We start from the raw sequence: 16,159 nt of genomic DNA on the forward strand, positions 1-16,159 counted from the left end.
AAACTGAAGATGAGGGAAAAGAGTGAGTAGAGGATGCGACTGCAGATGAATAGACAAAGTCGACAAAGATGCTATTTAAGTTCCGGCATACAGCAGACTTGTCCTTTGAGTTGAAACCATCTGAGGAAGGTACGAGAGTGTGTTAATGTGCGCACACGCATATGTCAAGAGGGAACATTTGTTTTCCTGGCCTTTGGCTTAGGAGGGATTTATGTGCGTCTGTGTATATAAAATCTCTGTCGCATTCTCTATGCCTGTCTGTGTGTGTGTGTGTGTGTGTGTGTGTGTGTGTGTGTGTGTGTGTGTGTGTGTGTGTGTGTGTGTGTGTGCGTGTGTGTGTGTGTGATATTGCATGTCTGATGGATGGGCCTTTGAATGGCCCGTATGTAGACAGAGCCAGCCCAAGTCGGGATGATAAAAACCCTAATATCATATTCATAGACAGCCAGAGAAAATGGATTGGGGCAAAAGGAATCTGACGAGTGCTGCAGTTTCCATGACAATGTCCGAATAAAGAGAGAGACGTCATTTTGTCTGAATATGTAGCAAGCTGAAATCTCATCTGTCCTCTCCTGCACGGGAGAAAGTACGGCCCCGATCGAGCGTGATTTATTGTGGATGAAAAGGGCGTGCGTGTTAACATTACTCATCGTAAATCTGAAATCCAGAGTGTTAAGTGGCTGCAAGTGTCAAAGTTCCACTTCAAGCACGTATCTATCTATGCTGCGCTGATGCTTATATGCTGTATTAGTATTAGAGTAAAACCATATTTTCTTATGTCAAATTTGTCTCCCAGCTAGCAAGTTACCAAACCCTTCATTCTTTTATTCATACACTTCAAATTCCTCTCACGTAACTATCTTCCCCAACTTTTCAATATTTCCAAAGAGATTAGTGGGGTTAAGAGAGAGTATCAATAAAAGGCAGATGAGAAAAGCCTCTGCGCTTTGGAGGGATTGGATATGAAAGGGAGAAGAAGAAAAAACGAAGAAAGCATTCGGTTGCCGATGGGAAAACAAGTAAGCAATGAAGAATGCGTTTAACAAAAACATTAACTTAAGTGTGTGTTATGCAAAGATGTAAATGAACACATAATATGATCCTTTAGTGACCCTCAAACTTAATCGTGGTTAATGGTACTTCAAACAGTTTCCTTCCCATGAAGTCTCACAGAAGCAAGCCTAAATCTCGTGAGCTCGGCTTTTCATAATAAGACATTAGTTGGGAAAACATCCATTCAGACTCCACTGTGTTCTTTTAAAATGCTTTAATGATGACAAAAAAGCATTGTATGGTATTATTTGGCTGTTTAATCTCTATAAACAGATATCTGCATATGAATGGGGGACAAGGTTTTGGTTTCGGAAGCGTTCTGGTTTCCATTTGTAGTCCGAGTAGTATTGACCAATCACATTTGAGAGGGTTTTGGTTGCATGCAGATAAACAGTGTGTGTGGAGAGAAAAATAAGCGGAACTCATTGGCCGAAATTTAATTTCAGAACTCATTGACTCTGACGACAATTTAGCTTCCTGTTATCTTTTTTTAATTTAACTGTATCTTCATTCATATGCAGATATCTGTTCATAGAGATTAGGACGTGGAAGTTGCTAATCTGACCGTAAACAATGAGCAGCGCACAGAAGAAGATATCTGCTGGTTACACCGGAACCTCCACATTTTTTTGTTTCCCCCAGAGGCTCATCGTCGTCAGACCGATAGCTGATGGGTTCTGCTTAAAGCCGATCCAATCAATTACTTTCTACAACAATTAATTCTTGCCAGGCCAAGATGAGAGGAGTGAAACATTGTGGGCTGTCATGGGGCAGACTATCTTGTCTGGTCTAACACCGTGTTCACACAGGAGGCGTTTCAGTGGTGTTTTCCAGTCATCCATTTCACACCTATCTGACAGAATGGATATGCTTTCATTTCAATTACAGCAGTCTACACAGGGCGTAACGACTTCCACTTTATGTGTATAACCATGACCAAAAAAGTGGCTTTAGGCTTAAAGTCTATTTTCCCATTTTACAGATGTAACTGCAGCGCAGACACTGACGGACTGAAGCTTCTGCTGACGGGCTGCAGTGGAGGCAGGGTGTTAAAGTAATCTCTGAAATATTGGTGAACCCCCTGCTTCACGGCTAAGTGACACTCGCAGAGTTTTACACTTCAATTGAATGGTTTATTTTTGTTATTAAATCTAAAGCTGGAACAAGTAGTAGATAAATTGAAAAGTAATTTGAAGCAATTTTGATAATCTATGTGTCATTTTTTAAGCAAACATGTTCCATCTCCATTTCTCAATTGTGAATATTGTGTCGTTTTCTTCGTCTTCTATGACAGTAAAGTGCTTATCTTTGAATTTCGATCCGTCGTTTGGCTTCTCGAAAACTGTGCTGGCTATTTTTCAGTATTTGCTGACATTTCATAAACAAACAATTGATCAATATCTTTATCTTAATCTTATTTTAACGAGTGCATATTAATTATGGCATTCTATCCCTGTTTTTATATTAATTCTGTGTATTTTTCCCTTATTGTAATGCACTTTGTGAAGTATTTCTTGTATGAAATGTTCTATACAAATAAAATGTATTATTATAAATGAATAAAATAATCAGATAAATAATCAAAAGATGAATCCATAATAAAAATAATCAATAGTTGCAGCTTTAATGAAGACCAAAGTATGACTTTAGTTCGATTAAAAATATGTGCAGGATTTCAAAGGGATTCCCAAAGTGCTCGACAAATGATTGAGTGATTGTTGTTACCTCGTATGTTTCCAGCCGGTCCAGGTAGGAGAGTAGTTTCAGTCGGCTCCGACACAGCTCCTTCTGCTCCAGAGTCAGCCTAAGCATGCACATGAATACACACAAATCAAGAGTATGCCTGCAATCACTTCAACATTACAATTAACATCTAAAACGCCACTTTAAAAACTCAAATTACAAGATCTAAATAGTGTTTTGTTGTCGAACTAGCTTGGTCCAGACACGTCACCAACACACACACTCTAGCTTTAAATTAACTGTAAATTGACCCTATACAGTACACCCGCAGGGACCTATATAACAATGCTCGGGACTGGTGACTACAATACCACACATTGCCCTCTAGACCTAATCATTTTCTAAGGGCCACAAATCAACTCCTTATGACCACAAGAGCCCTTCGGTTATTATGTATGGGATGCTAGTTGTCAATGAGGTGAGGGATTGCCCTGCGAGAATCAAATCCATTTTCAATGTCATTTAATCACGACCATAAATAAATTGGATGACCACAAACACCGAGGCACAAGGCTATATAGGATCTACCTACAATTCAATCACCCAAGGTATGCCCATGGGAAAGGAACCACATGGCCGAATACGACTGCGAGTGGTCCGCGACGTCCCCTCAGTTCACACATACTCACACACCCTCCAAGTGCAATCCACCATGAAACAACCTGACCATGTGGAGCAGCGCCCAAAGCTCCCTAATTTCTTTTTAAAAATTAAAAAAAAAGAAGCTTGGCCTGGATCAACCGCAGTGTGACCACAGGAGAGCTGACCCCTCCAACGCAGTCTTGATCCCTAATCCCTCATTACAGAGTGCACTATCAGGCCTTATCAGGGTTCCTCTACACAGACTAACATAGATTAACACTGGCTCAACACACTCTCTGGCACATCAAAGAGTGGCGGCTTAGCACTCGTACTAGTGGTAATTATTGCTTTGCTCTGCCTCTTCTGAGCAAAAGTAAAAAAAACGAAGGTGCAGATGGAGGGAGGAGGGGAGAGGAGAGAGAAGGAGTGGATATGAGAGGATATGTTAGAAAGCTATTTTACCCTGTCTGTTGTCCTCTTGGGGTTTTGAATAATGGCTCATCCATAAAGTGACTTCAGAAGAAAGTAAACATGGTGACTGGCTCATCCGTCTCTCAAGGTTTTGATAGAACTCCTAATTTACTTAATAAACGGTTTATTAAATCAAATGTACAATCTGTAAAAGTGTGTTTTTTAGCTATGCCAGCCAGACGAGCCAACTTTATGCATTATAGTAGCACAACTTGTTAGGACTGAGGACTGAGACAAGGAGAGAGCATCAAGAATGCACGCGGTCCCCCATTGTTTTCTGGACTATTATTTTTTAAGTCTTGAGTTTGGCATTTTGGCCAACGCCATCTTGGTTCTTTGGAACCAGCAGTGACACGAGAGGGTGGAGCTAAGTACAACCGAACAAGACATTTTCAGATGACCAAAATGTTACAATTAACTTTCAGGAACTGAATTCACACTGTGAAATTTCTACATTTCTAAAGACGAATAAAACGGACAACACCGTAGTAGTGACCTGTCAATCAAGGTAGCCACACCCTAAAGCATGCCCTGCTTTGCAGTTTATTTTACTCTGCTTGGGAGCATCATTTACTAAATGAACATTGTGCTGTAATGAAGAAGACTTGAAACTAGCGATTGAGACCATGAACTTATCAGGATAATGTTTACTGAGGTAATTAATCCAGTGAGACGTAGGGTCATTTTCTCATAGGCCTCTATACAAATCGGACTTCATTTTGCAACCAGTGGAGTTAGAGCTGGATATTAGAGAGAATGCACGTTTAAGCCACCTCCGCATTGGCTTCACTTTTCTCTAAGGTTGCCACTTGCTACGGTGAACCACAGAATTATTTCCTGCGCTACAGGAAAAGTCAATTTGTTCAGTACTTTGGTTTGTGCTTTGCCATTATACGTCATTCCCAAAATGACCAGGTAGCCATTGATTAAAAGATCAAACTTTTTGTCTTTAGTGCACCTTATAGACAAACACCAGCCTGGCTTTGTGGAAATGGCCACCGACAGGTTAGAGCTGGCAGAATTTTCAGTTCAGGTCAACGGCTCTCGTTTCTAAATTGATAATCCTACTGCTGAATTCCACAGCCGTACGCCATAAACAGCGTGGGATACACTGTTACACATACAAATGGGCAGCCTGGCTGCACACCAAAAAGGATAACAGAGTGCCTGCTCCTTTGCAAAGGTTTATATTAGTTCCCTGAATTGCCCTTACAATAAACAGTGACTCAAGGGGAAAACGTGGTTAAGGGGGGCCATGAGTGAACAAAAAAAATAGGACACATCTGAATGGAGATTGAGGGCTGTGAGGTTTAAGATGTAATGTGAACGACTTAAACTGTGCTTTAGACTGTTACACATCAGCGCACATGCTGTCAAATGTAAAGGGACTGGAACATGATTGCTTCAAGGTGTGTGTGTGTGTGCGTGTGTGTGTGTGTATCACTTATTTTTAAGCCATCAGGACTGCAGGTTATTACAATCAGGTGGCATTGCTCCTCCATCTCTGTACAAACACCCTGAATATGACTGTACTGGACAGAGATTGAACCGCATAAACAGGCCACCACATTTGCATTCATGTACACACACACAAACACACAAGCGCGTGCATACACACACAAACACACACACACGCTTTCACAGAAATGCGGTGTGTGATAGAAGCGATTATCACACAGTGCGAGGGAGAAAATTGGATTGCATAAACAGACAAAAACACTTTTTCACTCATGTCTTCCTTCACATGCACATGGATGCCTCAGTAAAACAAACAAACACACACACACACACACACACACACACACACACACACACACACACACACCTGGAGAAAATGAGACTTCGGATTGACATCTGAATCTGATCAGATAAGAACACCTTGCAGCAGACTGTATACTTTCATCTTCACACTCTTTTTCCCCTCTCTCACACTCACTCACTCACACTCACACACACATAAATACACTACTACTGCAGTATTGTCCATCTTGTTGTATGCAGAGAGTCAGAGCAGCAGATATAATGGCCCTTGGCGCATTCTGAATTATACTTTATTATGCACACGCAGACTGATGAGAAACAGGCAAAAAGATAAAACTGTCTGCATGCTACCCAAAACAGTTTTAAAACAGACTGGAGCATGACAGTTAAGAATATGAAGCAATAACCAAGTTCTGAGGAAGTCTGTATTTTATGCGAGATTACATTGGTAACTGGTAGTAACAAGAGAGGCTGGAGAAGAACATTAACATGATCTTATTGGCAAAAATCCATTATTGAAAATGTGACAAATGCTTCAATAGCGATCTTTAAGAGTGACTTGAAAAAGTGTTTTCCAATAGATATTATAAGAATAATCACACTTTATTTCATTGTACTGAATGGTGATAGAAAAAAAAAGTCCCAGGAGATCGTGTGTTTCAAGTAGGGATGCACCGACCCGATACTGATTCAAATAGCCCATTGACAATGGGGCTAATCTATTAAATTCAACTTCCTGTTTACGTCTCGATTACACGTGCAAATACTATGTCATAAATCCGCAGCATGCCGGTAGACCGCCTAGCTGAGGGAGCTAACAACAAACATGTCAGCTGTTTCACGCTCGCTACGCTAACAAGTTCGACGGTTACATGATTACTTATTACATTTTGTTCTCATTTTTATGCAGTTGTATTATTTTATATGAGAAATGTAATTCCCGTTTCTTTTTTGACCAACTTGTGGCTGCATTTAAAAGGTATTCTTATTTATTTTGAGGTTTTCTTTAATGTATTTATACGTTATATATTTTGTTTTTACAAAGTTAGGGAAGCAATGTTTAAGTCAAGCCTGATGCAATAAAGCGTGATCCCAGTCACAGCCATACAGCATATTAATTAAACACTGGTATCGGATCTGTCGTCTGTATCGACCGATACCCAAAGCCCAGGAATCGGCATCTGGACTGAAAAAGTTGGATCCCTACTTTCAAACACACACACACATACTATATGTCCACATACAAACACAGACAACCTCAAAACACACGGAGGGACAAAAGATGCTCTTTGTGTGTCAGTAGTTAAACACACTCCTTATCTACATCAAGAGCATCACACACAAAAAGCACATACAGAGCAGCTGTGATCGATATCAAGCCATTTCTGTAATGGTGGTGTAGTTAAAAAGAAATTAAGAGAATTATTATCTGTCTCAGACCTTGGCCGCAGGCCTTAAGGCAACATGGGCAGATCCATTAGCAAGAGTCTCACACACACACACACACACACACACACACACACACACACACACACACACACACACACACACACACACACACACACACACACACACACACACACACACACACACACACAAAGAAGAAGAGGCATATTTAAAGAAGGCAATTCACTGTTCATTGTAATGTTTTGTTCTAATGTTAAAGTTATAAAAAAATTGAATCCCTCTTCTATCTTTTTCACATCTTTTATTTATCTGCCATGGACTACAAGTCCACAATAAAGCTACACAGTTCCATTACACTATGAGGCAAACAGAAGGAAAATCAAAAGGGACACAAAATAAATAAACAGTGAGCTGAGGGGGAGATATTACATCACAGCGTTCCTGCGCTTCCTCATTTAAATGCAGACCGGAGGCTCACTGGTTAAGTGTTTGAGGTGAAGAGAACAATGGAGACAGCACAATCCAGCGACTGGAGCTTGAAATACCTGTATGCACAATGCTTGCTTGCGTAAACACAGTACGAGTGAGAGTACATGGGCATGTGTAGTTGCATGTACGTGTGTGATTGTGTGTACGAGAGGTGATTAGTTAACACTAAAGGGTTTTTCATTAGTCTTTCCCCGGGCACTCGACAACAAAGGCATAAATTACCTCCAGCAGAGTACCCACTAATCTCCACCAACGCGCTCTCCCTCTCGCTCCCTCATCCTCATTAATGTCCCTGCCTTTATGATCCCCGCTCTCCGGTGTGCGACCTAATCAAACAATCAGTGTTAAATTTGGCAGCCCCCTCTCCCATTTCCTCATTGTTTCCATGTCTACACCTTAAATACCGTCGCCACACACTCTCTCCTTTTCTTTGTTTTCAACAAACCATAGTGCAGCTGCTGCCCCCATCACTATAGTTCATAACGTGAATAATAATAACCTCATTTAAGCTCCAGCGACTCACACAGGTCAGCGTCAGGGTTTCCCTTGGTGGGGTTTTACCACCCACCTAACAACTGCTATTGAGAGTTGGGAGCTGTTGTTGGATTCTGGTGATGCGGTGAAAATAATACAAACAGCTTCCAGCAATTTATTGACAAGACAGAGTCTTTAGCCGTGCTCGTGGCTCTGTGAGGCTTTCGTAGGCACAGCGGTGCTTTGACTTAAATGGTGACATCAATTTGCTAACATGCTCACAATGACATTGCAAGGTATCGTTGTGTGTTCACTGTCTGAAGCTGATGGGAATGTTGTTTTTATAAACCAAAATATTGAACAAATAGAAATGTTCAACCTTTTGGAGGATACATTCATCCTCTGGGAACCATGAGTGTCGTTACCAAATTTTGTGGCAATCCATCCCATAGTTGTCCAGACAATTCACTTTGAACCCAATATGTCAATCATAGTGGTTGCCCTGGAGAAAAGAGTCAGAGGATCACCAAAGACTTTAGACCTTGTATATTGTAGCAAATTTCATGGCAATCCATTCAATAGTTCAACAGTCAAGATGCTGTAAGTCGCTTGGAACCACAGCTGTGTGGCGCTACAGTAAAAGGCAGGGGACTGCGAAAGTCAGCGGGCTTAATTTTCTGGCAACCATGAATGTCGTGGCGATCTATCCAATAAATGTTGAAACATTTAAGTCTGGACCAAAGTGGTGAACCGACCAGCTGACCAACAGACCAACATTTCCATCCTAAAACCATGCTGCTAAAAAAGGAGTGCCATACTGGAGTGTATGTATAAAATAATGGCTGTGGTCATTTACACAAGGACACTTGCCAAGCATCTACCATAGTGAAGGATGGTCTCTGTAACCACTAGCCAGCCTTGGTGATGTTGTTCAAATATAAAGCTCCAGTGTCTGTAAATCCAAAAACATTGGCAGCATTTCTGCCTGGTGCGACTTTCTGTCTTCATCCGCTGTCTGACTGAATAACTGAGCTGACTAACCAACAATCTGACAGTCTGACTACCTGCTGAAGTCGACCTTGGCCAACAGCTCTCGTCTCTTCTTGTTCTCCCTCTCCTTCTTCATCTCCAGCTCCTCATCCCCTGACAGGATGTCTTCGTAGGGGAGGTCGTCGAGGTCAACGTCGCCTGGCATGATAAACCTGGGAGATGGCAAGGAGATGATACATACTGTAGCTGGCAGATAAATACGGATAAACAAAATGATGCAGCGGAATGAGACTCCGGTTGCTAGAGGTAAGAAAGAATGAAAATCGATTGACATTCTTTGTTGTTATGTTCAAGGATTTGCGTTAGTGTGTGTTCATGTGTGCGTGCATGCCCTACCTGCCCCCATCTTCCCTGTTTCCGATGGCTATGAGGGCCTCAAGGTCGGTTCCCTTCAGGCCGTACTGCAGCAGTTCCTTTGCCGCGTCGACGTTCTCTGGGACCCGCTCCACACACTCGTGCAGCACCCATGAGCGCTTGCAGATCTTGCTCTGCGTGGGATGTGGGAATGGAAGGAGTTCAGAAGAAATGATGGGATAAAATGAGATACAGAATTAGGAGGGAAGGGTGTGAACATTTGCAACAAATTGGTAAAAAATGATGCGTGAAATAGAGTAAAGGGGCTGAGTTGCACTTAAGCGTGTGCTGTACCCCTACTCGCCTACACACATAGACTGTATATTTCTTACCAGACGTCTAAATATGCTGTGATAAACAGCAAAATTCTGATACGATTCTTCTTCTCTCTCCGTTAACCATCTCTCCGTCTACTTTTCCTCATTTCCTGACATCTCTCTGCCTTATTTCTCCGATCTCTTACCAGATAATCTTGTATTGAGGCGATGTTGACGGTACTCTTCCTCCACTGTCTCTGGTAGACCAGGTCAGAATCCAGTTTATACGCTTGAGCAAGAGACAGAGCTTCACCGTATTCCTCATTGTCAATCTGTGGGATAAGCAAAAATGTACACGCACGATGTATACGATCAGGAAAGACGAGCAAATGAATAATTACTTGAAAGTGATTCAGTCTGTGAAATGAAGGAAATAATCCATTTGATGCGAAGCTTGTCCAGGATTTGAGTAGACACAACTCTAATTAAGAAACAGATGTTTTTTCTGATGTAAAATGTAGGTTGGGTACAAAAACATATAGCACAATAAAACAACTTGTGATTGATTTCATATTTATGCGAGGCACTCGTTATGTTTTATATGCAATTATCATCCCAAGGGAGTGATTCAATCTCCATCTGCATTGTGCTCCTAAACAAAAGAAAAAAAATGAAATGCTTTAAATGAATTAAAACCACATGGTGTATATAAAGACAATCATAAGGCAAAAAGTCCTTGGCCTCATTTTCCATCACACTGAAAAGAAAAAAAAAAGCTAATGTTTTAAATAAAGCTGTGCACAAGCTATGGCACTCCCGAAATCCTGAGTACGCACTCTGAATACTCAAAGACTGAATAGGAACACAAACATTTCAATCTGTGTAGAAATGTGCAATGTGACAGTCTGGATTGGGTCTACTGTGTCGGGATAAGGAGAACGGCTGAAGGAGAATGGAATATTTGAAGAAAGAAAATCAGAGGGATAAAAGCCAAAAGAGGAATCAGGAGCCAGATATCTGGACTTCACATCACACACAGCTGCAGTGCTACCTCACTTAAATAATGAAAGGTCCACAGCCAGGCGAGCAGCTGTACTTACTCACAATAATAATGCTAACCTAACATGGTATTAGCATGTACGTTCACCATGTTCACCCTCTTAGTTTAGCGTGTTAGCGTGCTAACATTTGTGCTACTTAGCATAATAGCAATGCCATTAGTTTCGCATGTATTTGTTCATAAAGCAAAAGTAGTGGATAATTTAAAAGTAGAAAACACAAACTAAAGCCCTATTGGTATTACCAGGGGAACTCATGTATTTACTCAAATGTAAATCCCCAGGATATGATGTCAAGGCTCTGCATTAAATCCACTCATATTAAAAACAAATGTTGTAACTATTATAGGTTTCCATGCTGTGTAGCAAGATAAGCCTCCTGAATTTCATTTAGAATTGCCAACACAGACTCCAAAAAGGCGTGGAGAAAACAAAAAGAAAACCTTGGTAAAAGCAAATTACGACCCCCCCAAATCACGAGATGCCTATTCGCACGGGGAAATATGTTAGGTTAATGTGGTGGAAATTTTACTCGACAAATTACGGTCGTGGCATATTCGCACAGGAGTAAGATCACAAACGACCTCCGTAATTATTATAAAACACTAGACGCCCCCAGGTACTAGTACTAGTACTAGTCCTATTCAGTCCTGTGTGAATAAGTGTTAAGTTGGTGAACATGATAAACATTACACCTGCACCATGGACAGTCATTGTGCTTAGGTCAGCGTTCCAATTTCAACATTTAACTCAAATCCAACCTGTATCCAAGGACGGCCTCACAGACAAAGTATTTTGTATACCAGGGATGTGGCCCTCGGCCTGCGAGTCAATTTGCGGGGGGGGTGCTGTCGGAGCTCCGTGAGGGGGGGTGCAAAGTGGCTCTCTGGCAGTGAGGACACACTTTTTGTGGCCCTCCCTATCCTCAACGTTGCCCATCCCTGCTGTATACTGTCGGCATTTATTTGTATTTGGTAGCAGTAGTAGTATTTGCTGTTGTCATCATTATTATTTTTATTATTAAACTTAGATGTTAACATGTAATGACCACATCAACGTCTCGCAAAATGATTTGATTCAACAACAGCATGGTCACCTCAATTTATGCAGGCCTACTCAATGTGTGAGAAAGCACATGTGTGCGAGTGCTCACACACACACACACACACACACACACACACACACACACACACACACACACACACACACACACACACACACACACACACACACACACACACACACACACACACACACACACACACACACACAGACTAAGTATCCATCTCTTTGTGTGAGTAGGAGTAAAAAGCAACACATTAGCCAGACTGTGGTTCCTTGAGGGCAATAAGAACCCCACACAGTTAAACCTCGCGTAGGAGGACATCAAAAACGGCTTCCTTCTCTCTCTGGATTCAGCTAATAAAACGGTTAGCAGCACTGCCAGTATGCTACTCACACAGGCAGGGTTACGCCGCCGAACGCATCATCAAACCGCTAAAACGCAGGAAGAGACTGACTTGAGGAAGTAACCCGAAATCACTTGTTCTGGTCTGTTCACCGTCAACTGGACTATTTGTATTTCTGTACGTGAGTGAGAGTGAAAATGTCAAACTGTTCAAACATAACTAAGCAATATACAGACATTGACACACAGTAAACCTAATAATATACATGCACACACATGCACATGCAAACACCCGTCCTCCCCGTCCACTCATGCCTGCATGTGATACGAGTGTATTAAAAACAATTCCAACAGGAGAGCAGCAGCTGGAGAAGTCCCGGGGGTAGCAAGTGTTACAAAGAGATAATAATGATATATCACTGTGCAACTCTCCACTGTTAGGATTGATGGCGATGACTAATGGCATCTAATGATGATGACAATGATGAAGAAGGAAGTAGATGATGGGTCATAAAAATGACTGATGAATCATGCTAAAACTTGGGACCGTTGAGAGCCGATACTGTGTTTTATGACGGAGCATGTTGTTGTCTTTGCTGCAATTTGTAGCGAGCGGCAACAACAGCCATATTTCCAAGGCAGCAATTAGCATTTCAGAGAAACCCCTGGGACTGAGGAAATAGCCTTAAAGCAGACTGAACATCTTGCTCGGTTTTCATTTCTCCTCACCAGCACTCTGGCGCCGATCCAACAAAACAATAGCACTTCACTGAGCTGGCACAGGATTCGTTTAGTCAGAAACCAATTTTGCAGATCAGCCTTTTATAATTCAGTCAGTGACCAAACGGATTCATATGACGTCCTTCAGTTGCTTCTAAATTAAGCGGCAAAAAAAAAGGAAATGAAGACTTTCGTGGGAAATGTGATATCCACCATTGGAGAGAATTGACGACTGATCTTAAAATATGATTACAGGCATCACAGTGAGGCACTTGAGACTCATGTATCACATTTGAATATGATAAAGGCCTTTACAAAAAGGGGTGGGATAATTAGGGATGGAGTATCTTTGAAATATTAAATAGGTAATATAAATGAATTTGCGTGTGAGGCAGAGAACCGCACGTCAGCTCTGGAATTGCTGTTTGGATCGCTGAGCTAAAAGAGCATTCAAATCCAAACATAAAAAAAAGGCACTGACGAAAGCTGTTCTCGCCTTAGCACATCCGATTGTTGTTGTGCGTGTGTGGGCCCCGATGAATAAGTAAACAGTAACAGAAATGCGACACTTCATTGTTACACTCGGAATGAGATGTGCTACCTCGTTCTGAGAACTCCTGCTGGGTTTAACACACTGCGACCCGCGTTGTCAAATAAAAAAAGTACCTGTCCAGACAGAAATATGAATATTGTAATGTGACTTCTCCACAGAGTCACTGAGCAGGGACCCATTCCTTCAAACCTCAAAGACGAATGCCAGCAGCTCTGTCAGTCTGTAATTGGGCGCAGCGTGCGTGTTACCGTGCTAACGTTTGCTAATTAGCCCCAAGCACAGCTGAGGCTGATGGGAATGTCGTCGGTCATTGACAAAAGTATTGGACTAAAGTGAAAACTTGACCCGAAGACGGCGCCAGATGAAAAGTTATTGAATCACCGAAGTAATTACAATTCACCCTGTGGGAGACACGAATGCAGGGACCACGTTTCATCACAATCCATCCAACACTTGTTGAGATATTTTAATGAAAATCACAAATGTCAACCTCGTGGATTCGTCCCCCGGTGATCATAACTGTTTGTAGAAAATACCATGGCGTTCTGTGACGAACCATCCGCACAAGTAGGAATAAGTATTGAATGATGATCATGTTTCGACCCTTGATACACACCTGAATATAGCTTTTGACAATGCAGGCCTGGACGTTCTGCTTCTGTTTAACCTCTCATTATGATTGAAAGACTTTTCACTTCTCAATTGTATTTCACATTACAGAGTGCCTCGTATTAACTAGGATCTTTCATTGTGCGTAAACGTTGATATACATGCATGCCCATACATTCCTCCATAACGTAGAGCCAGTTAAACATCATCCAGGGAAAATACATCTGATAGTTGAGTGAGAGATTTCATTCTGGGCCAAAGCGATTTACCCATCGACCGACCACCCAGCTGTGCCTCTAGTCCTCAATGTCTTTAGTTTTTTTTTCACTTAGAGTTCCTGGATCATGGTCATCCTGAAAGTGGTTGGAATATTTTTACAGAAAGCTATGCAATGAAGTACCTGATATTAAACCGCAGCCATAAAGAGGGTCTCATTATTCTCCTTTCATCTGATCCGGCACATTCAAAAACTCACTCTTTCAAATGGAAAAATGTGGCTTGGGTGAAAGTCTTCTAAAATTCAATAGGAGGAACACGGATGAAGTGATCTGCATCTCTTTTACAAAGTTAGTTCTGATCCCGCCATCGCAAAAGCAACGTCGAAAGTCGCTTTCACCTGAATCGCACTTATCTGGAGCCAAAGTTCAAAGCTGTTATCGTTAATAAAAACACGCTGCACAACTTTAGCATCAACAGGTGAACACTTGTACTCCAGACATTTCCAGGCCTACCTTCCTCTGGTACAGCTCCTCTGGTGTTGTTGACCTCAGGCTGACCAGACGGTAGTTTTTGATCACGGTGCGGGGGCGCTTGCGTGGCGGCGCGAACCGCTCCATCTCCGTCACGTAATACAGGCCCTGCTTGATGTAGCCAAAGTAGCGGGCTTTGGCTGAGGACTCTTCGTCTGAGTCAGAGTCTCCGCCGTCGTCACCCTCCTCATCCTCACTGGCTCCGCCGCTCAGGTTGCTCTCCAGGCGCCCACGCTTCTGTGACAGCTTCCCCTCACACTGTGGATAATAAAAAATAAAGAAATAGTTACGAATGGGATGGAGGCAAACTGAGAGATGACAAAAGTTAAGATGGAAGCAGAATTATTCAAAAACAATGGTGCACAAGAGAGTTGATGAACATGAGTAACAAAAAGTGATTTAGACATAACTTTGAATTATGCCGCTAACACACGCCTCGGATGTGTTCATAAAGTCACAGTTGTCTCTTTACATAAAAACACATCCGTCTTGTTGTCCCGGAAACAGAACAATGGCCGATGATTGAGATGATCAGATGGTACAGCCTTTGACACCAGCAGGAAGTGATGAATGAAAAATAGAGAATGGAACGCATTGCAGCACAGTTTACATCTAGCTGTGATTAAGCTGGTAAACACAATTAATTGAACACCCTCATGCCAGATCAGCAAGCTGTCTAGAACACAAAACAACAGCGAGGTCAAGCTGCTCGATAAAACAAAAAAGAAATCTAAATCCAAGCTGTCCAGAGTATTTTCTCCAACTTGTCCTGTTTTCTAGTGTTTTGATTGCCTCAGTTGGGGGAACATTACTTTCCCATTTTTCATCCCTACGCTGCAGCGAGGCCTCACATTTTGGAGTGATACCCCTCTGGGTTTTCGCTAAGTAGAGAAAGACGCTAGCAGAGGGGCTCCCAGCCAGGGTTTATGAAACATTTAGCACCTGTAAAGCATTAAGTGTCTTAATCAATGAGGAGCTGAGGCAGCTTTCATAGTGCTGCACTTACACGCTACTCCGACTCATCAGGCACCGGAAGATGCACATGTAATCATCGTAAACACACAAGGTCACTTCGGTCCACATCTGTGGAGGCGGTACACAATACGAGGAAGGTCACTTCAACAGGCATAATCTCTCAGTTTTAGATACAGCTATGCGCCCATCTCCCCCCCCCCCCCTGTCCATACTGAAGCAGGCTGATGAAACCTTTCCAAAAAGTTGGCAGCTGGCTGGTGAAGAAATCACTCTCTATAAAGTCAGAGAGAAAGGGGGCGACTAAAGTAAAAGTGGAGGGTGATGCGAAAACAAAGTATTTGTTGGGGGTTAAAGAGCCAGGGATACATATGTCATTATCACACATTTGAACCATCTTACACACTTGTTGTTACACCATGACAACGATCCACAAATATATAGTCAGG

At 42.1% G+C, this 16,159-nt stretch overlaps 1 protein-coding gene across 1 annotated transcript in view; it reads right to left on the bottom strand.

The window, feature by feature from the left end:
* The window catches only part of nbas (NBAS subunit of NRZ tethering complex), a 152,932-nt gene that overhangs the window by 119,037 nt on the left and 17,736 nt on the right, over positions 1 to 16,159 (bottom strand). The window contains 5 exon segments of the mRNA XM_029462672.1: positions 2,779 to 2,857; positions 9,045 to 9,182; positions 9,367 to 9,518; positions 9,848 to 9,973; positions 14,721 to 14,996. Of these exon segments, the coding sequence (XP_029318532.1) occupies positions 2,779 to 2,857; positions 9,045 to 9,182; positions 9,367 to 9,518; positions 9,848 to 9,973; positions 14,721 to 14,996 (771 nt within the window).

The sequence above is a fragment of the Cottoperca gobio genome, chromosome 24 (assembly GCF_900634415.1).
Source record: "Cottoperca gobio chromosome 24, fCotGob3.1, whole genome shotgun sequence".
Lineage (NCBI taxonomy): Eukaryota > Metazoa > Chordata > Actinopteri > Perciformes > Bovichtidae > Cottoperca > Cottoperca gobio.